Source organism: Lissotriton helveticus, chromosome 4_1, assembly GCF_964261635.1.
Source record: "Lissotriton helveticus chromosome 4_1, aLisHel1.1, whole genome shotgun sequence".
NCBI lineage: Eukaryota > Metazoa > Chordata > Amphibia > Caudata > Salamandridae > Lissotriton > Lissotriton helveticus.
Window position 1 is genome coordinate 198786129 of NC_136063.1, and position 23455 is coordinate 198809583.

At 44.7% G+C, this 23455-nt stretch overlaps 1 protein-coding gene across 1 annotated transcript in view; it reads left to right on the forward strand.

The window, feature by feature from the left end:
* Positions 1-23455, forward strand: part of LOC144827102 (uncharacterized) — a 466306-nt gene that overhangs the window by 22449 nt on the left and 420402 nt on the right. Inside the window, exon 2 of the mRNA XM_078685542.1 lies at positions 16907-17008. Coding sequence (XP_078541668.1) covers positions 16907-17008 — 102 coding nt within the window. The remainder of the gene's footprint in view (positions 1-16906; positions 17009-23455) is intronic.

The window sequence follows — 23455 nt, forward strand, 5'->3', positions numbered from 1 at the left end:
GTAGGCTATCCTGTTTTAGGTTTAAACCTATAATAACTTATAAAACCCCACCAAAAGGGAAACAGCCCTCACCAGTGTAAACATATAAACTCTGATAAAACACCAGCAGAACCACAAACTAAATGTCATTTAGAGAAAGGAAAAGAAGAGTGAAAGAGTAATTTGTATTTCTTCCTGAAGGGCCAATACAATGCAACTTTGTTATACAATGTAGCAGCAAGGAAGGCTGGGCTAACACTATTCTGCTTGAGCTTTGCTTTTGAGGGAGGTCACATATGCTTTTTTCAGTTTTGTGGTCTTTGGTCTAAAGTTGCAGGGATTGGAAGCATGTTTTAGGTCATATTTGATTATTTTATAAACAGTAGAGAATCAGATAATATCAAAAACATATTTGATATTTTGGCTATGTTTGATTCTTTCACTGATAGGTAACATGACTGGTTTCATTAGGATATTCCCAATATGTACCATCACATGTATCCACAGACAGAGAATAGGTGAAGCCCTTTGAAATATCAGCCCCCTTTTCTAGCGAGTTAGTATTAATAGTAGGTGAATTGCCAAATAACCCAGGCTTTAAACATTGATTGCAGGGTGCAGTGGCAAGTATATGTGAAAGGAGTGCTGTCACCAAGCATCTGGGATAGTGGTGAAAACATGGCACCAGACTTTTGGAAAACATGGAACACAGTGTGTCTTGGAATGCTGCTGCCAAAAGATCTTACCAAATTCAACAAATATTGGAGTTATATTGTTTGTATTTGCAGTAATTCAGCCATGTGTATGAAAAGGTTGCATGATGACCTCTCAAAATCGATACCTGAACCACAGTGCTTCCCTACAAGAGATCCTTGCCACTTGATATTTGGTGTGCCGAAAGTATATTTACAATGTTCAGAGTCAGAATGCTATTGACTTTGTAGTCCATTCTGGTACACACTTTTGTACGGCTTCATTATTGACCCCTTCAATAACTCTGTGGGCATATGCTCCCAATTTCCATGCACATGTTGCAGAACCTGTCCCAAAGAATCACAATCTTCAGGTGCACCAGTATTGGCATGGAAAGCAATGTAGGTGGCCAGAGTTAGCAAATTGTGTACTGGCTATTTTGGCGTTGCCCGTCTCAAGTGCCAATGTTGAGAGGTCCTTTTCACAGATAAAAGTTTACATGGGAAGGAAAGAGCAATAGTACATGACCAAAGACTCACTAAAGAAGTATTGTATGGTGTAGTACAATAAGTTTGATTTGTAAAAATTTATTTGGACCTTGTACAGCATGCACTATCAGTGTAGAAAGCAAGCAATAATAAAAGCAAAACGTTCCATAAACACCAGAAAGACACTGTTTCTGTTGTTTTTAATGGCACGGAAATGTGTAACCACTGATAACCATTGTTTTTTAAAGGTATTGAAATCCCTGAGAAAAAAAACACCAGAATTTACCAAAAATAGAAAATGAAAACATGAAAGCCTATACCTATGGTATCTGCTTCCTGGACTACCACCAGACTGACAATCTGCTATTTTAAAAGGATGGTACAGCCAAAATGTGTTCATCCTACACAGAGACTAGTTATGGCTTTCAAGAAACATGAGTACATGAAGCTGTGTGAAGGCTCATCCAGGTCTTGCTTGGGACACAATGCAAGCTATTGTATGTCGATTCACTCTTGACCTGCAATCAGCAATGAAGAAAGACACATTTCGGCAACTTACAAACACATTAATAACAACTCTTTTGCTCAGTTGTAATTGGTTCTGCAGTGTCGCCATTGCTTTAGGATATATAATGTATGCCCACAAATGTAGAGTCAGTCGAGATCAGTAACCTAGCTCCTCAGTGATGCCTTCCCTGCTCCTGTGCATATAGTAAGTTACTAAACTTTGAAACCCTACTCTACCCGATCCCATGTTGCATGCTTTTGAGTACGAATAGGGGATCTGTCCTTGCAGTTCTGCAGCATGAACAAGACCTATGGCTGTGGGTGGTGTCATCTGTCTGCCTGTGATGCCTCAGTATATTGAACTGGTTGCAAGAGCAAGCAGCTTATCAATAGGGGTGTGGAAAATATGCAACATTTCCAAAAGTGAGGTGGGTAAGAAGCTGTGTTGTTGGTTGACTGAGGTGTGAGCCCTGGTCAAGCAGCAACCACAATCCCTGTCAGGATAAGACACACGCAAACTCCAAAGTAACCTGTGCTCAACCCTCTGGTAGCTTGGCACAGAGCAGTCAGGCTTAGTTTTGAGGCAATGTGAAAAGTATTTGTGCGACACTTCAAACAGTAACAGAGGGAAAACACACAAAAAAGGAGCCCACAACAGTCTAAGAAAAATAGACAGATTTGTAATAAAACAAGACCAAAATGACAAAAATCCAATTGGTAGAACCAGAGCTATCCAACTTTTTATATTTCAGTTAAAATAGCACCAAAAAGCCCAAAGATCCAACTATGGATATCTGTTCGTGCGGGACCGGGACATAGTATCAAGTTCATGCCTACCTCAATGGAGTACGGGCCAGCTACAGGGACCCAGTTAGGCCTGCTGAGCAAAGTACTTTAAATCCTGGTTGTGGAGCGCTGTGAGGATCCGTGTCGAAGATGCATCACACAGCTGAAGTGATACCTCGGTTCCTAGATGCGGTGAGGCTGCATTGCAGGCTCCTGTCGCATCAACGTAGAGCACCCTGTCAACGGGGCTTGGGAAGTGTAGTTCGGCATTGGGGTTGCAACACGCAGTCGGGGCAATGCATCGGTTTCCGAAGAGCTGCAATGCTGAGTCCGGCATCAAGACTGCTGTCAACGAGAGATGCGAGGGCTTGCACTGAGAATGTGTTGTGCGCCTGCAGTTCCAAAGGCAATGCGGGTTGTGGTGGCGAAGCAAGTCTTTGGTCCAATCACTGCGGCAGCGTAGATGCATCAGTTCTGCACAGGGTTGTGATGCACAGCAGAGAAGATGTGTCAGTTCCACTCTATCAACAGAAGCTGGCAAAGCACTTTAAGCTCATTTCCAAGGACACAGGACTGGAGTGGCACCACTTAGCAGGGTAGATTTAGAGATGGCTGAGTCCAGGTGCAGAGGCAAGGTTTTTGGAAGGCTGTTATGTCCTAGAGGCTGCAGATGAGGAGACCAGCCAACTAGCCCATGGAGTCACTCTGAGTTCAAGAGATACCGGTCCAGTCCTTCTCACCCAGGCAAGAGGGCTCAAGGTCAGCACAGCAAAGCATGAGTCCAGCAAAGTGGCCGTACTTCAGCAGCACAGCAGTTCTTCTTCCTGGTAGATTATCCACAGGTCCACAAGTGTACCGAAGTGATGGTGGTTGAGGTCCAGTATTTATACCCAGTTGCGCCTCCGAAGAAGGGGTGGTGGAGGCTTCCCTTTGTAGTACCCAGGTATCCTGCGTTCCCTGCTCTGTCTCCAGACTAACTACAGGAGGTAGGTAGTCCTTTGTGTGGAGACATGACAACGCCTATTCATGGATAATTGATGTTGGGCCCAGCTCCTCCCCAGTGATGGCTCATCCAGTCACACCTAAGCTCCCACTGTATGTGGTTGTCTAGGAAGAATACACAAAGAACAACTTCCAACTACACCCAGTCATGTAACCAGACACAGACCGCAGGCCCCAAATGGCTAAAGCAAGAAAATGGCAACTTTATAAAAGTGCCATTTTCAGAATTGCAATTTAAAATGTGACTTCACCACAAGTTCCGATTTTTAAATTGTGATTCCAGAGACACCAAATTTGAACTGGCGATCAATTCCCATTTGGAAATTACACTTATAAAAGGCAATAAAGCAACTCTAATGTTATCCTATGGGTGAGATAGCCTGGCTGTTGTAAAAAAGGAATTTGAGAGTTTTTCACTACCAGGACATGTAAAACATAAAAGTACATGTCCTACTTTTTAAATACATTGTACCCTGCCCTCTGGGTTGTTCAGGGCCTACCGTATGGGTGACTTAAAAAGGAACGTTTGGGTCTGGCAATATGTTTATTTTACCAGGTAAAATGGCAGTTTAAACTGAATACATGGGCTTTGCAATGGCAGGCCTGAGACATGTTTAAAGGGCTTCTTAAGTGAGTGGCACAATCAGTGCTGCAGGCCCACTGGTAGCATTTAATTTACAGGCCCTGGGTACATATAGTACCAATTTACTAGGGACTTATAAGTAAATTAAATATGCCAACTGGGTACAAGCCAAAAGTACCATGTTTAGAGGAGAGAGCACATGCTCTTTAGCATGGGTTAGCAGTGCTCAGAAGTGCTAAAGTGCTCAGAGTCTTAAGGCCAGCAAAAACGAGGTCAGGAAAAATAGAGGTGGAAGGCAAAAAGTTGGGACTAAGTTCACCCAAGACTGACGGTTTTAACAAGGTGACATTATGTGAAATTACACAAAATTCAAATCTGGTAGTTAGCACTGCATTTTGTATGCAAGAATGTATTCAACACTAAAAAAAAAAGGCGCTAAAAACACACAAGTGCTGCAAACAAGAGCCACTGGTGTTCTATTCACTCACGATGATCTCATACTCCGGCCATAGGATTTTTACCCTAAAGATTTTGAAATTTGTCAATATGGTATAATGGTGTAATTTTTGGAATTTGTGCATGATAAGTGTATTGGGAAACGCCAGAAATTATGGCAGAGATTAAGCCGGTGTCACAAAACATTCACCCAGGCCTACTTATTAAAATGTGCCTGCCTTGGGGGATGGACAGTACTTTTAATTTTCTGGTGAGGAGGTGGAGGCAGCCTGGAATTCAGGATCTTGACCATGTGAGTCAGTAATGGCAGAGGCTTGATAGTGAGCGCTGGAGGGTCTTCAACATGTGTTTTAACATGCCCCTGCGTCACAGCTGTGAGTGCACCACGGCCATGTGGTAACCAATGTATCACATGACAACAGAGAGCACACCAATGCTTCAAAGCGATGCACACTAACAAACGTTGACCAACGTATCACGTCACCTCAGAAAACGTGCCTGGGATCTTGAAGGTTGCACTAACAATCTGAGGTTTGCACACCACCTTTAGAGTTCAGTGCGCATCAGGGTGGAATGGTAAGCTCAGAGCTCTGCTTTCTTAATTCTGTGGGCACCAGAGCCTAACTGCAATTAAGGACAAATCTACAAATTCCAGCAAATTTACCTTTCTCGTCGAAAGAGTGGGATTTACTATTAAGTGTTGCACTGGTGAGATAGAGCAACATATTTTCCTCTGTAGGATTACCTTTGGGAGTAGCAGGTAGGTACTGTTAATGAGTGTTTAACACAGGAACTATTTGTTCAAGATTCAGAATTAGAACTTTTCCAGGGCTGTTGTAGGGTGTATAACTACTAGTCATCAAGTATAAAAACAGATACTGGTGACACTTTCTTGGAACTCTGGCATCATAGACTATTGAAGGGTCTGTGGAGTGCATGGTGCTTATCTCACGCACTGGTGTGGTGTCAAGTAGGGGAGTTGGTGGAAGTGGGTACCTGCCAGTGAGTATAGCATGTGAGTGAAAGCATATTTTTGTGGAGGTGTGTGTTGTGCAGGGAGTAGACTGAACTAGCATTCAACATACTGTGTGACATTTTAAATCAATGTTGTAGAATGTAACAGCACCACCTTTTTTCATTGAAGGCACCTAAGGAACCGGACATCAACTGAATAAGGTGTAAAAAGATTTTCTCGCATTACACCAGAGTTTGTAGGACTGGTCTTCTGGCACAAACAAAGACCTCTCTACTTGGCACTGCCTGGGAGTGGAAGGGCAGTAAGTGTTTGAAAACTCACATGCTCTTGAATCCAACTAGGCAACTAGTTTATATGGATATGAAATTTGGGCCTCTGAAACTGGACAAAAATGATCTGTCCAAAGTGTGGGTGGTTTTGGAGAGACATCAATTCAGGGTTCATGACCAAACGTAGCAGGAGCAGGAGAGCGTAAAAGAGTATGTTATTCTCTAAGAAAGATAGCTGATAAGTGCATATTTGGAACAATCGTAGTGGAAAAGATAAGAGACGAATTCATGCTTCGTGATCAGCTTTGGCTAAAGGACCAACATCTAAGTACATTTTTATCTGGATGCCAAGAAGATTAAACCCTCTTTGCCATGGCAGAAATTATTAGGGAAGATAATGGCAGCAAGGAGAAAGAATCCACCAGTACAGAAGTAGACTATCAGTGCAGCTGGTAAAGAAGAAGTGAGGATAGCAATAGGTTCAAAGGGATATTTTATGGAAGTCATAATATATGGCCATCTCGAGAGAGTGTACTGTGTTAGAAGGTGGTTCTCACCATCTGAGCCGCCCGGATTTTTCGCTTTTTGAACGAGAGAGCCTCATAAGCTGGGACTCACCCAAGTGAACTCATGATGAAAGAGACTGCATGTGGATTATACCGGTGTCTCCCTTGTGACAGAAGGCTGCTGCGCAGCAGCCGGAGTAAGGTGAACTGGACTAGTTACATGCAGACATGTGTGTAAATGCATGTGCACATGTATAGGGGCTGCGAGGGGGAGATTCCTGTCATGCGCAGCCCAGGAGCAGGTACAGATAAAATGGTGGGGCAGGAATTATGCAGAGTAGGGTGGTGACATGGAATAGGCTTTATACCATGGAAGACACATGTAAGGGAAAGTCAGTGTGCTTTACTGTTTTCACTGTTGGAACGCTCCAATACTTTCCTATGAATATGGGGACCACATGGGGTAGTTTCACTTCCCTAGGGCCTACAAATTCCAGACATGCACCAAAGTACACTGTAAGTTGTGTAAAAAGAAGGATTCTGCTGAGTCCAAAGCCATATCTGTACTGCTTATGGGCCATCCAGAAATGTCATATTCCTCTGACTCAGCTCATAACCAGAGCCTGGCTGGGTGCGACCCTGCCAGGCTGGATTAATTACCTTCCTCCCCAAGCTGTGGCATCAGAGGCCTAGCCCTTCACTGCAAGCATTCCAAGGGTGAAGGTCTCCTCTCCAGGAGGGAGAGAGGGGAAGGAGCTGCCGGTTATACATCAGCAGCTGTCACCCGGTGCTAGGTACTGGGTCTCCTCGGGACCAAAAAGGCAGCAAGGGGGCTTTTCAGAGACCATGCGGCATGAGACCCCTGGACGATGCCCTTTTAAACTATCCCAGAGGCCTGGGCAAGAAGGAGGGAGCAGGGGCAGAGAGGTGATGTGTCGCTGCAGGATAGGACAGAAGAGCCTTCCTGCCACAACCCTCCAAATTCTTTTAAAAGGAATGCACAGGAAGAGGAGCTCTGTCTGGGGTATGGTCTGCTGAGGAACACTGGTGCTTGAGCCTGGTGCCATGGGCAGTTGGAAGGAGGAACCCCCTGACTGTCCCAGGACCCTGGATTGCGCCTGAGGGGGAGTCCAGGACCAGTGAGAATAAGCCTGGGCCTCTGCGCAAGGAGAAGAGAGGACCAGGAGGAGAGTCAAGTGAAAGGCTTGCGCAGGGTGCCATTGAAGACAACTCCCTGTAGAGTTCACCCTCTTGAAGGTAAGGAGGGCTGTGAAAAGTGCTCCAGATGGGTAGGGCTGGCTATCAGGAGCGAGAAAAGGACAAAATGGTGTAGATTGGTCCCCTGGGGGCTGAGATATGCCCCCCCAGAAGGTAGGTGACCTTTGACCTCTGGTCTGACTGATGATGAAGCAAGTGGGGCTCTGCTGCCGGTCTTGAATGGATCCCCGAGGTGGGTCAGGTCCCAGGGGCTGACCCCAGAAGAAGCCTGGGCCTCTGCGCAAGGAGAAGAGAGAACCAGGAGGAGAGCCAAGTGAAAGGCTGGCGCAGGGAGCCAGTGAAGACAGCTCCCTGCTGTGTTCACGTTCTTGAAGGTAAGGAGGGCTGCGAAAAGTGCTCCAGATGGGCAGGGCTGGCTATCAGGAGCGAGAAGAGACCAAAATGGTGCAGATCGGTCCCCTGGGGGCTGAGATGTGCCCCCCAGAAGGTTGGTGACCTTTGACCTCTGGTCTGACTGACGACAAAGCTAGTGGGGCTCTGCCGCCAGTCTTGAATAGACCCCAGAGGAGGGTCTGGTCTAGGGGTGGGCGGACATATTTGTTCCGCCCACGGAATGTGCGGAGATTTGCCCCTTCCGCCTTTCGCAATGTAGGCAAAGAAACAAGGCAAATCTCCGCACTCTTGGGGGCGTAACGGAAGTTGGCCGCCCGCCTCCCGCCCTCCCAGTTCCCAGAAGAAGGCGCGATGGACACGAATGCGCAGGCGATAAGATACGTTTTATTTAAATGTTATTTTAGGCTTTTTAATGTAATTTAATACTGCGGACAGGAGGCAGGCAGGAGGCGGGCGGGAGGCGGGCGGTGGGCGGGCGTCTTGTAATGGAACTATGTGGAGAGGCACGGAGATTGTTTCAATCTCCGTGCCTCTCTGCGTAAGTCCCTTAGGCAACTTCCACCCACCCCTAGTCAGGTCCCGGGGCGGCCCCCAGAGGAAGTAAAGTCAGGGAGCGCCGTCACGCTCCATGTGAAATTGCCCAGGAGAGGTGCCAGGAGCCCTCCCTGGCCCCTGAAGACATAGGAGGAGGGGGAGCGCCATCGCGCTCCCCTCAAAGTGATCTCTGGGGCCCGGGACCCCCAACTTCGGTCCCTGCCAAAAATGAAGCCGGGTAGCACCATTGCGCTCCCTGTGAAGATCTAGGGGCCGCGGGATCCCCAACTTCGGGCCCGATGTCTGAGCAAGGGGAGAAGAAGGGGGGCAGTGCCATCACACTACCCCCTGGTGGAAGAAGCCAAGCCGGGGAGCACCATAGCTGGGAGTCATGTTATTTGATCAGGCCTCACAGATACTGCCTCGTTTTCGAACATACTGCCACAACAATAGTTAGGTGTATATCAGAGGAAAATACATTATTTAAGTGTCTCTGCAGCACGGAAGGGGAAAGGAAAGTGAGCGAAGTAAGAGAGCCTTAGTTCTTTCATGCAGAGGGTAAGAGGGGCAACAAGACTAAAGATATTGTAGAGGTGGGTGGTGAGGAGATTGAAATGTTATTGATCACAGTGCTTAATTTGAGCTGGTTGTTTCTGGTGCTCGGCACCGGCACTTAATTGTCTACAATCTCCAATTGTGAGGGGGGCATTGAGCACTTTTCAATGCCCTTTACCGCCATTTTATCCCTGGTAGTGACGGGCATTGAAAAACCCATTTAAATTAGGTGAGCGGCTATACAGCCAATCCTTTGATGGCCCTTAATCCATCGGAGTCTTAAACCACGACATAGAGTGAGTAGTCTTGGCTGTCATCAAATATACGGTTCAACCAATTCTAAATCGGTCCGGCAGACCATGCTGGTGGTGGGGAGGGAACTCTGGGCCTCATTTATGAGAAGTGACGCATCGCTGCGAGAAAGCAGCAATGCGTCACTTCTCAGTGCGCCCACCTTGTGACACCAATGATGCGTCATATTTACAGTATGACGCATCTTGTCGCAAGGAGTTACAGATACGTCAGTATTTCGGACGTATCTGTAGGTACAAAAGTGACGCATTGCTGGAGTGTGTCACAAAAGTGACGCAACTCCAGCCATGTATCCTTTCACATGGGGCAAGCCCCATGTGAAAGGGCCTGCGTCAGTCTTACACCTGCTGTGAGGCAGGCGTAAGAAATTGACGCATTTGTGTCCTAGAAGTGGCGCGCGTGAAATCTCATAGATTTCACTGCGTCACTTCTACGACCCTTTCTTGCGTCAATATGCCCCCCTTGCATACAATATACCTGGCGCAGGTATAATGTGGCGCAGGAATTTACAAAGTGACGCATCTACCTAGATGCGTCACTTTGTAAATATGGCGCAACAAGGCGCATTTTTTTCACCACTGGTGCGTCACAAAAAGTGACGCACCAGCGGCGTAAAAGTGACGCACAGCCTCATAAATGAGGCTCTCTGTTGCTCACTCCAGAACAGCCAGTTCACAATCCAAATTTGTTAACAAGGAAACAACACCCTACGTGGCTTAGCTGAACAGGCCTTGATCATGGGTAGTGACTGAATCAAGACTACTCCATATATACACATTGTGTAGTGATCCAAACAACATTCTACAGCAAATAATCACCACCTTGTACTGTGTTACAGTGAGTGAAGTGCATCCTAAGTTATTCACATGTTAGATGATCATAGTTAGTGTGCACGTGCTTCATAGCATGTTTTTGTAAATTCCATTACTCAATGTTTTGCTTTCAATCCTAGCCAATCAATACTGCGCAAGCAGAAGTAATATATACCATCACATGAAGACACAAGCAATCCTTGCATGTAATCATTTTGAATGAAAATTGAAAGAAAATAAAGTACAAAGAAGCAATCATGTGTAAAATGAACGAACCCCATTTTGTGAAAAACTAACAAATTGAACAAAAATATACTGTGACTTAACAAAAAAGAGAGAAAGGGTTTTATATATGGCAAAGGGAATACTCCTAGTCCCCTTAAGTAATCGTATCAAACAAAAGAAGGAGTCTACCTGAAGACATAAGATGTGATGTCCACATGTTATATAGGAAGACACGCAAAAGGAAAAAGGAGAAAAGTTTTCCTTTTTTAAAAAGACCCCTCACTCACCAACCTAGGGGTTGATTACGATGTCGGACGGACCTGCATCCGTCCGCCACCCCGAGGTGGAGGGACCATCCGCAGGGGCAGCGGCGTTCCCTCCATTGCAATTAGGATGTGACCGCCACCCTGGTGGTCACATCCCGTATATTTAACATTGCGGCGGGTGCTGCTTTAAGCTTTAAGCAGCACCCGCTGCAAAGTTAAAAGTGCATGCTGTGCATTTGCATGCACAAAGCGGCAGGCACCGCGCGGTGCCTGCCGCATTGTGCATGCAACTGCAGGGGGGTACCATAGGTACCCCCCATGTGCACCCCCCCACCCCCCCTTCAACCTGCGGGCCCGCAACGGGCCCCCAAAGCAGGAACCGTATGCCTTTTCTCAGCGGCATTGCCGTCACGGAAAGGCATAGCCCCCGGCACATCCTAATATGGCTGGCGGTGTCTGATAGAGACCGCCACCATATTAGAGCATTTCCGCCGTGGTCGCAAGGCGACCGCGGTGGAAAAGCGGCGGACGGTCTTCCCGTACGCCACGGTCCCCCCGCCATTGTAATATGGTGGGGGGAAATAGGTGTGGACGGGCAAGGATGGCGGACGGATCGCCACCGCCTGCATGGCGGTGGCGATCCGTCTGCCATCCTAATTGACCCCTTTGTTGGTGACATGCTTCATCATTGGGGTCCCACCCGAATAGTTGAATGCTATCCGAGTTGCTTCAACACCTGATTACAGTGGAGCAGGTTTTAATTGCAACAGGGGTGCAGGTGAGTGAAAAAGAGTGAATTAAAAATTGCCTTAATTTACCTCCCTAAAATACTTTAATATGGAGCAACAAGACAATATTAAAAGCAATGTAAGATACCGAACTCAGCTAGATTAGATTGAACTCTGGAATATTTGTGGTGATAAAAAGGGATTGTGGTCTACATGTTTCAACCTATTGGTGATATTACCAGGTTTTCTTCAGGAACTAAATATGTGACCCGAGTGGTATACACGCGCTAAGGTGTACCCAGCCCTGGGTCAATCAAATACCACACCGTTTACTCACAGTATGGCGACCTCTCATCAGTTGCTGAAAGGGAATAAACTGAAAGAGAAATAAACAATCAGACGTAATTCAAATCATTTACGTGTACCTTGACTTTGGGTCATTTGGTGTGATCCTCTCATGCATGGCTCATGGTTGAGTCGTTTAGATAAACATGGTACGCACTGTGTTTCAAGCATTCCATGCACGGCGTACCATATGTATGTGAGACAAAGATAAATGGTGTCTGCCATCCATCATTAACCCGGGGCGGGCAATCACCCCATTTCGGTATTTCAACCCACACACAACATTGTTAACGGTGGGTGTCCTGTCGCTCAATTCCTAGAATGTGCTTAAAAAACTGCCAGACAAAAGAGGGAGATATCGGGCTTACTAGAGACTGGATTCAGTCGTGCCTCATGGTAGCCGGGGTATGGTGCTGGCTCTAGTCACACTCTATGGTGGTAAACAAGACGTGAAATTGCAGTGCTCGCACAGCACATACCTTGCAAATGGTTTGTTGAGCTGCGGAGCCCACCCGCATGTCAATCGGTCTACTTACTCCATCAAACCATGCCGCCCGCTTGTATGCCTATTTTGTGAACCCTTCACGGCGACCCGAGGATCTCCGTATGCGAACATCATCGGTATTTAACCCCGACTGCTTCAAGTGTCCTTCCGGGTACATCACGTGTGATGTGATCACGTGATCATGTCTACGCGTGACTACGTCAGTTGGGGGCGTGGCCAAATGCTGGATAGAGCGGTCTGATAGAGCGATCGTGGGAAATGCGCCAAATAGTGTAAATAACATCATGCAGATTTTACAATGGGTCAATAAATACCATTGGTATTTTTGCTGGAAAGAGCGAGTAAATGCTCTAAATAGTGTAAATAACATTATGTGAATTATATAGTATGCAATGGGGCAATAAATATCATTAATATTGTTGCTGGGCAGAACGAGGAAAGCGGAGTGAAGACAGGTCATTTTTAACAAGTCCTACCCTTAGCGGCAGGCATAGCTGACAATATCATCGATAGTAGTGTTACCATAATGATAAGAACTTGATGGACAAGAATGGATCGTTATGTCTTATAATTAAATGGACCACTCGCGATAGGCCAGGATGGCACTATCGCGGATGGGGACGGTACCATGATTAGTAAAGGTGGTCTATGAAATCAGGTTATGATGTTATGTGCCTGATCTAATGTGGTATGTGTGGACAAAGAATTCAGTGCAACTGAGGGATGTGCATCAAGGTCAACTCCCTGTTGTTAGATCAATACATCGCTTACAAGCACACACCTTCATGGAGGCTATTAATCAAGGGATTTTGGGTGGAGTCATTTACTATTTGTGCCTCGCATCACTGACCCTACTGAGGCTCTAGTGGTTGGTAAGATGGTCAAGCGATTCTGCAGGACGTTACTTTGTTGTACTGAGTGGAGTCATTAACTATTATCAGTGACCCTACTGAGGCTCTAGTGGTTGGTGTGATGTCAAGCAATTTTACCGGACGTTATCTTTGTTGTACTGAGTTCCATGGGATGGTCTCGTTTAACTCATTTTTGTGTGTGGACAGTCTATATATCCAATGCTGCTTTTTCTCAAATAAGCATTGTTGGATCTTTTTTCCAGCTTTGATTTGCTCAATTATTGTCCACCTCATATCATTGGTCGTATGGTTCACTTGAAGAAAGTGTTCTGTCAGCCTTGTTGTCACTTTTTTGCACCTGATGGTGCTGCGATGTTCACAGATTCTTTGTTTTATTTTTTTGCTGGTCGTGCCTACATATTGGAGGCCACACGGGCATGTTATCAAATAAACTACGTTTACGCTGTTGCAATTTGTGTGTGCACATTGTGTCCATACTTTTCCAGGTTCTAGTGTAACCATTTTTGTTGTACTGGTGAGGTGACACACGCTACAATTTCTACACAGGAAATGACCCACAATGTTAGGTAGGTCCCATGCATTCAGAACAGTGTGTGTGTTGTCCTGTTCCTTCTTCCTTGAGCGTTTGCTCACCAGAGAATCTTTCAAACTCCTTGCTTTTTTTAAAGAGAATAGCGTTTTCTCCCTGTGCAGGTTGCCTGTGCTAAGGATGCCCCAATGTTTATTAATGGAGCGTGTCACTTGGTTTGAAGCCGTGCTGTAAGTAGTGACACACGTAAGAGGCACTTCCTCCTCTGTGGTTCTCTAGTTTTCTAACAGCTCTTCCCTCTGTTGGTTGTGAGCTATTTTCTGGCATTTGTTCAGCATTTTCTCAGGGTACCCTCTATCTGTCAGTTTCTTCGTGAGGTCCACTTCTTGGGTGCGATAGTCTGTGGTTTTGCTGCAATTGAGGCACAACCTAAGGTATTGACCATAGGGCAAATTCTCCCTCAATGCCCTTGGATGGAAGCTCTCGTATCTGAGCAAATTGTTTTTGGTAGTAGGTTTGTGGTGGGTCCTTGTTTCCAGGCCTCCGTTCTCTTTGGTAATCACAACGTCGAGGAACACCATGCTATTGGGGTCCCTAGTAAGTTTCAATCGCAGGTATTAATGCATGAGATGAAATCTGTTAGAACATTGTTAGGTCCTTGCCAAATGACAAGGACGTCATCGATATAACTCTTCCAGAACATGATATGTGAAGAGGAAGGGTTAAGATCATTCAGTATAAATTTATTTTCAAATTCAAAGACGTAGATCCCGGCCACACTGGAGGCGAAGGTGCTCCCCATCGAAGTACCCCCAATTTGGAGGTACAGATCTCCCTCAAATTCAAAGTAATTCTTCTTCAAGGCCAATCTGGCACACTTGAGAATGAATTGTTTAGATGGACTGTATGTCCAGTCTGCCTCATCCAGTGCTTTTTTAAGCACTTCAAGGGTGGTCATCCTGAGGAATGCTGGTTAGAGACTTTCCATGTCAAAGCTTACCAGGATCATTTTCTCATCTACTGTGATATCCTTCAAAAGGTTGAGAAAACTTTTGGTGTTTTGCATGTAAGTCTCAGTGCTCTGTACCAAAGTTTTTAGAAAAAAGTCACAAAAACGTGACATGGGTTCCAAAAGAGACCCTATTCCGGAGACAATGGGTCTGCCAGGTGGAGGATTTTTTGTTCTTATGCAACTTTGGCAGCGTGTAAAAGTAAGGAACCTTGCCATCACTGTTTGTTAGAAAATCTGCCTCATGTTTAGATATATGCCCCCTGGATTCAGAGTAGTAAACCAGGGATCTGATTTCTTGTCTTAACTCCACAGTTGGGTTAGATGTCAAAGAAAGATAATTCCTCTCATCGGATAGTAGTCGCCGGCATTCCGTTTGGTAGGCCATTTTGTCCTGCACAACAACTCCTCCCCCTTTGCCTGCTTGTTTTATGACTATGTCGTCACACCTCTTCAGATCTTCCATGGCGAGATGTTCTTCCTTACTCAAGTTGTAGAAGGGTTGTTTAGTTTCCAATTTTTCAATGTCATTGAAGACGGCTTGTTCGAATGTTAGTACCTCCATGGGGGTGGTGTGTCGAGGGGGTGTGAATGTCAATTTTAGACGTCAGCCCATTTCGCTTTGATCTTCATTTGATGATCTGTCGCCTTGTTTCTTGAAGAAAGCTTTGAGCTTCAGTTTTCGAAAGAAACCAGATAACTCGCAATGAAGATTACATTTGTCTAATTTAGACGTTGGGACAAAACCCAGTCCTTTGTTAAAGGTTTTTTTTTCTGTCAATGAAAGGGGTCTGGAGGCTAGGTTGGTGACTAAGCCCTGCTGCTGCTTGTCCCCGCTTGAGGCTCCCTTGTTTTGCTCCGTGTGTTGCTGCCCACTGGGTTCTCCTCCTCCCAATGCACCTGGCTTGTTCCCTTTCTTCTGCCCCTTCCCCTTCTGCCCCTGCCTAAAAAAAAAGGTGGCCTGAATATGTTTTGTGGGAATAAGGGTTGTGGGAATGGGGGTTGCCATGCATACATTGGGTAATGGTGTTGTAGATTAAAGGGGCCTTGAAACCACCCCATCATCTGTGCGTTGTATGTGGGCCACGTGTTTTGGGGTCTGTTCTTTCCTCTTTGTCTGGACCTTCCACTCCCTGTGCTGGAACCACTGCTGGCTGAGGAATCATTGCTGGACACGTCTGAATCTCTATCTGTCCTCACAGGGGGTGTGAATTCTGGATCCGAGTAAGGATAGGTCTTACTGTATATAAAACGTTTAGGGTCCTTCTGAAATTTCTGAACCTTCTGTTGGGTTAGGTTGTCTTTATATTCATTGATCTCTTTGTTGAGTTCATCTAGATTTTTTCTTATAGCCAGTGAGGGTGGTTTTAATATGGCTTTCTGTAAGTTGTATTTCAACCAGCATGGTCTCAGAAATTCTCAATGCTATTTTGATGATCAACACAATCCAGTCGCGTGTACAGTGCCATGCGATCTGGGCCCAATCTTTTCTAAACACCAGGTCCTCTAGGAAGATCCGTGGTGCGTTAGTGACCAGTAAAACCTTTGGTGCCATGTTATTTCTTAGATATTCTTTCAGGATAGTCCCATGAAGTATCGTCCTAATCCTATTTCTTTTCATTTCAGTAAGCTTGTCCCAATCTGTTGTATGTGATATTGTCTGTGCTATGTTCGCATCAGCGAATAGGGAGGGGTCCCCCAAGATGGCACCAACTTCCTGAAATGAAAAGAAATAGGATTAGGACAATAAAAAAACAACAACAAACAATGAATCTCAGTCGTAGCGGCCATCCTACATGTATAATTATCAGATGAGGACCATACATAACCCAGAGCAGTTTGATATCAGGGCTGAAGCACTGAAAAGATAATGGGCTTTTGTCACCAGTTTGTATGGCAAAGAGGAGAACTACAGTGCATTTGGTATAGCTATTACACCTATAAATTAATACAAGAATATGATTGTGGAATCATAGAACTTCATGCTTCTTGGTAACACCTTTTTAGCCCAGAATTAGTGTGATCTCCAACCTTACCCAGTGCTAATGTTGACCTGTGAGTATCCAGCAGACGTGGTGCAGATTGGGAACAAACATCTTTAGCAAATCCTCGATTAGTCAAGTTTATTTCAGATGATAATTCTAACTGGATTCATGATGAGACTCAATGTACCAGCTCGGTGAAGGTTGCACCTGTTTACCGCCATGCATTTTTACAATTGAGCCGTTCCAATTAAAGCAATAATGACAGTCATTTGAGGGTTAGTTCTACTCACAATTAACATTGCCAGCTAAAAACCAGGTATTGTAAATTGCCATATGACCTGCTGATATTTAACGTGTTCCATTTCGCCCTCAGGAGTCTGGTTTGACCCCCTTGATGATTGCAGTGAGAGAGAACCGGCTGTCTATCGTGGAAAAGCTTCTTGAGTTGGGAGCCAGCCTCTGTGACCGCACCAAGGTAATGAACGAACATTGAGTCAGTGCTATTGACTATAGAGGAATTGTGATTGCAAGACCAGATACTTCAAAGAGATGATATTTAGTGTACAGGCTGAAACTTAAAGGAACTATAGGGCCTCCTTTAGTGTTTGATAGACAGGGTACTCTGCCAAAAATGTTAAAATGTAGAGGGGTACCCTTCTTGCTGAACCAACGGTCTACCCGGTCTGTTCAGTGTCCATCTGACTGCCATGTTTTCACAGATGGTATCCCTGGGGCAGGCATGAGAACATACCTTGGACAAATAGCCTGACAGAGCCTTCACTCTAAGTGCCTCTGATCATGTGCCATTTAGAGGGGAGGGTCCAACAAACCTTTTTTAGGTTGAGCCTAGGCAGCGCGCATGCGCAGTCTCTCGAGACATGCTCACTGCCTTTTGGATTTTTTAGGTAATTTGGATTGTCCTTTAGAAAGACTTACTTTCTGATGTGTAATCCTTCTTCTTCGTCCCTCCTTTTAGTTGTTTGTTAACAGCCAGGAGCAGCGCCATACTGCTGCTATCGATCCACTTTGGAGATTGTCTCTCTGTGTCTGGGACAATTAAAAAACAAAATTCCTGTTGGGGCATGGGTTCATGCTGTCATGTCTATGGAGTGAGTGGGGTGCTTCAACTCAGCACCCCACCGATCTGCCAACGTGAGCTTCAGTGCACCACAAAACCACGGTACCATATTAACTTGCCCAGTATTCTCTTAGGCAAAGCACAAAGAAAACTATAAGTCAGAGGCATGACACAACACCACCATGTTGAATGGCCTCATATTTGCTGGATTTCACCATATTATTCAATTCTGTGATCTTTTATAGGATGTCATTAGTTTGTAATGTCAGTATATCCGGGTCACATAAAAACAGTAGATAGTTCAATCACCAAATAGAAGGTTGCATCTTTTTTGCTCTGTGTCCTCATTTTGCAGGTTGCGCCTGTTTTTATTCCTTTTATATGGATAGTTGGGCATTTTTCTTTATTGGGCCTTATGCTAGCCATGAGGGCACTAGCAGCTGGCATGGCTCACGGGTGGTAGGGTGGGCGTGAGGGGTCGAGGGGGGTCATGGGATTTGTAGTGGGGGTAGCGGGGGATCAAGAGGGGTGTTGCGGTGAAATGTAAAACACATTTTTTAATTAAACTTACCTCTCCGTTTGGTCCCGCGTCTTCTCTGCTCCTGCTCTCCTGCCTCCGATAGGAACAGTAAGCAGGCAGCCAGGCTCCCTCCCCTAAGCCAATCACAAAGCTGCAATGGCAGCATTGTGTTTAGTCAGGCCGACGCCCAGCCAGGGGCTAGTGGGATGGGCATGTTCTCCATGCAGGCTGCGATTCAGCCTGCACAGAGAAGGCCAGAGTGCGCATGACTGCTTTGGGCAGCCCGAGAGGACCGACCAAACAGTCTTCGCGCACTCAGGAGTGGGCAAACAAATCCTAACCATCCCTGCTCAAAGAGCAGAGCAGCCCCGCCCACCTGCCCACCTGCAATGCGAAAAGCAAACATAAAATGGTAATAACTAAAAGATATTACCATTTTATGTTTTGGCTTTCTCGTACTGCGAGAAAGCAGTGGGGGATACACTCCTCCACCCTAGTGGAGGAGCTGCCCTTGAAGGAGGGTAGTGTTGCTGCTAGAATTTGGGCATCAATGGGAGCTGGTCAACTCTCCCAGCACTATGATACATTTCTGTGACTCTGCAGCAGAAAGCACTCCCAAGAGAGGAAGGATCTCTCACGTGAACAGGATTGGTTCATAGGTGTTTAAGTGAACAGGAAGTGAGTTAAAAAGCATGTAAATGTGTTGGATTGATGGAGAGAATACGCAAATGTAGAATTAGGTGGCTGATGATGTAAATGAGTGAGCCAATGTCTGAGCAGGTGCGTAAATTAATATGTCTGTGAGTAACTACATGGAATGTAATTCACTCTCCGAATGAATTAAACAGTAAGGGGCATATGTAGGTAATCTCAATTTTGCGATTCTGAAATAGCGATTTTTAAGGAATCGCTATTTGAGAATCGCAAAATGGAATTTAGGTAATAATTCGCAATTTTTTTGCGATTACCTAATATTCCTTATTTGAGATTAACAAATTGCGAATCACAATTAAGGAATGAGTGTCCCATTTATTCCTATGGGCCAAGAGGCCCATAGGAATGAAGGGGGATACATTCTCAAATTGCGATTTTCTATGAGAAAATCGCAATTTGAGAATCGGAATTCCAAGGGTGCCAGGGTGTCCAAAGGACACCTGTTGCACCCCGGGAATGTGCCAGTAAGTACATGTGGCGCACAGACATGCCCTAAGGGCATGTCTGTGCGCCAAATGGCACTTTGAATTTTTTTTAAAAATGCATTTTTTAAAGGAAATCGCAAAATACCATCTACTTGGAGTAGGGAGTATTTTGCGATTCCTTAAGCCTCAATCGCATTTTTTATTGACTCCTACATAACATTTAAGGAATCGCAAAATTGCGATTCCCTAAATGCTTGAGCAAAATAAGGAATCGCAACTTTTGCGATTCCTTATTTTGCTAATATGCACCTACATCTCAAAACGCCGTTTGCAATTCGCAAACGCCGAAATTCGCCGAATTTCGGCATTTGCGAATCGCAAACGGCTACCTACATATGCCCCCAAATGAGTAAACTGCCAAATAAGTAATCATATATGATTAGTAAAATAGGTAGAGAATTAGTAAGCAAAGGGTTTCATTACATTTAAGTGAGTGAGTAGCTGAAAGAATGAATATATAAGTAAGTGAATAAGTGAGTAATTAAAGGAGTGAGTTACTAAATGAGCAAGTGGCCGAGCAGGGCAGTGTTGAATCAATGACTCCATAGGTAAGAATACATCATTAACAAATTAGTATGTGAATTAGTAAGATTACGTGAACATCTGATTGAATAAGGGTGAATATTCCGGACGATGGGTAGGACTGAGTATATATGATCAATTTAAGTGCATAGTCAGTGTATAAATACATTAGTGAATATATGAATGATTGATTATGTGGGTGAACACATACAACTGAACGAGCATGTTAGTAAACGTGTAAGTGATTCCTTAAGGCAGGGTGTGAATGATTGATTGAGTTAGTAAGTAAGCATGGGTGTTTATAGGGTACCACAATCCAAATGCATATTGCAATGTAATCGGTTTTAAGGGGGAATACAAGTACAGAAGAAACCAAGACAGTGTAGTTGGTCACTGTAAGAGGACAAGCCATCGTAGAATAAATACTACATAACTATCCTGAGCAATGCTAGACACAACAGCCACTACAGAAGAAAAACACAACTTAACTATTGCATTTTGACTTGTGATATTGCAGGATTTTTGTGAATTTCTTTTGTATGTGCAGTAAGCAAGGAGTTTCTGTTGTCAATACTAGCACAGTTTGTGTCACCTGCGGGACCTGAGATAAGGAAATACTCCGCCCTCTTTTGGTGTTTGTGGATACCTTGTAGGTGGCATTGACTCAATTTCTGGTGGCCTGGTTTTCTGTAGCCTTGTGGTGAACACATTACTTTGTTTGCAAGGGACATATTCTAGGCTCTCAATACATGTCTCCACAAAGAAACACAGTTCTTGTGCTCAGTGCACAACAGGCTCATCAAGTCTCAGAGATATAGGCTTGCTATTGCTTCCCCCAACAGCACCCCCAACTGGATGCGGGATGTGACTGCTGCATTGTGGACTCTAGTACATGGCAAATGGAGAACTCAAACAGTATTGTATGTTGTGCATGAAGAGGATGTGGTCAAAATAGCTTAGTGTACCAATGACAATGGGCCTGATTCACAAAAGCAATCTGAGACAAAATCCTAACTTTACGACTTTCGGTATTCACAAAGCTCATTTAAGAGTAGAAAAGTTAGGATTTTGTCTCAGTTAAACTAAAGTTTTTCTTAAGTTGATCTTAAAACCAAAACTTAAGTTTAACTGAGACAAAATCATAACTTTACTACTCCTAACGGCCCTTTGTGAATACCAAAAGCCGTAAAGTTAGGATTTTGTCTCAGTTAAACGTAAGTTTTGGTCTTATGTTTAACTTAAGTCAAACTTGAGTTTAACTGAGACAAAATCCTAACTTTACTACTAAACGCCCTTTGTGAATACCGAAAGTCGTAAAGTTAGGATTTTATCTCAGATTATGTGAGAAAGTGCCATCTTTCTTGCATTGGTATGCCCCCACTTATTTTCTGACTGCTGATGTGCTTTGACTGAGTGTGCCCTGGGCTCCTGCCAACCAGGTACCCAGGGCCTGTGTTCCTTCCCAAAAACTGTGTTGAAACTAAAACCCAATTGGCTTCTCTGGCCACCTGTCAACCCCTAGTAAATGGTACCCTAGGTACCCAGGGCATGGTGACCAGAGAAGACCCCTAAGGACTGTAGCACTTCTTGTGCCACCCTTAGGGGCCCTGTACACTGGCACCCACACACTGCCTTTGCAGGCTGAATGCCTAAGTACAAAACTAAACAAAGAGTCGACATGGCGCACATCCCTGTGTGCCATGCCCACAAACCCACTGCCCTGACATACATCAACAAAACAATTGCCAGTACTGATGTTAGTTGATACCTGTAACAAAATGAGCACCTAATCTCTCATTTCTATAGACCACTCTTTCAATTCCAAATTCAATCTCAAAAACATTTTTTATTTTGTTTTTACCATTGGTTCGAATTCATTTTTATATATTGCAAGAAGACTTAGAATATTTGGCTTTGTCACTCTGTCCAAAATATCCTTCATTAATACATAGGAGGGGGAGGAAGACTCCTAATACTAAAATCTATGTGTGAGTATTTACAAGAACGTGATACAAAAGTGAAATTAGGAATAGGAACCAGTGTTTCAAATGATTGGCCTAAATGAAGAAAAAGGTCGACGCGTTTCGGCGTTTTGGGATTCAATCAATGCCACAGGGAGACTCCACGTCTTAAACTAAAGATACGATAATAAGGCTCAAATGAAACTTTCAATTCCGTCGGATTAAGAAAAAATCAGTATGCCATTGCCCATGGAGGCCAATTAAGAAGTGATTTTTGCCGATCTATTCCTCTTTAAAGAAGACATCAGAAGCCGATCAGATTGATTGCACATATGGTCCTGAGGAGAATCCCACTATTCTTGGGGATTCGAAACGCGTCGACCTTTCTCTTTATTTAGGCCATTCATTTGAAACATTGGTTAATGTTAAAATTGTATGATGGCTTAATAGTAGATTGTAACAAAAAAAGCAATCTTGAATTTCGTCTTTGTGGTTTTTTGTCACCTGCCCGATAAAAATAGAATCAGTGCAGGGACATCATTCTCACACCCACTTTTCACCCTTTTTTTTTCTTTCTGAGTCTTTTTACTCATGTATGTTGGTTGTGAATGAAACGTTGTATGAAGTTGCTGCACTACTCTGAGCGGAATAGTATGTTTGCTAGTTCATATTCCTAATTTCACTTTTGTATCACGTTCTTGTAAATACTCACACATAGATTTTAGTATTAGGAGTCTTCCTCCCCCTCCTATGTATTAATGAAGGATATTTTGGACTGAGTGACAAAGCCAAATTTCTAAGTCTTCTTGCAATATATAAAAATGAATTCTAACCAATGGTAAAAAAAAAAAAAAATTTTGAGATTGAATTCTGGACTGAAAGAGTGGTCTATAGAAATGAGAGATTATGTGCTCATTTTGTTACAGGTCTCAACTAACTGAGCAGTACTGGCAATTGTTTTGTTGATTACATAGTTGGTGTAGCCTTACTGCACTTAAGCCAAACCCTTGTTGTTGTCTACTGACATACATCAGTCACCCCTCTAGCTGGGTGCCCTATGCCAGTGGTGTGGGCACAGGTGTATGAGCCCTGTGCCCCTACAGTACCCAGCGCCATTCCTGGGCACTGTAAGGGCAGTGATGCCATTAAGAGTATATGGTGCTGGGAGGTCGACATTACGAACTCCAAAGCACCATAATGGCTACACTGAAGACGTACAAGTTTAGTATCAAATTACTCAGCACATTAAATCCACATTGATACCAGTGTGGGATTTAATGAAAAATGCATCACAGAGAGCATCTTAGAGATGCCCCCCGAAACCTAACCACAATCCACGTCTGGACTGAGAGGCTGCCTAGGCTGACACACAGCAGACATGTTGCTGTACCCCTGGGTGGAGAGCCCCCCGCTCTCCTAAGCCTGCAACAATGCACATCCTGGGCGAGGTGCTAGGTCTCCTCCCCCAGGATGGTCAAGGGGAAGCTTCAAAGGCCTGCCGCCTCTGTGAGCTTCTCCAGATCATTTGCTGTACCCAGTAACTGGCCCCTACCAGTCCTGACCCCCACTCTGGCAGGAAGACTGGTGGGAAAAACTATGTCAGGAAGGGGAGTGTGCCAGCCTGTGCCAACCCCACCCCTCA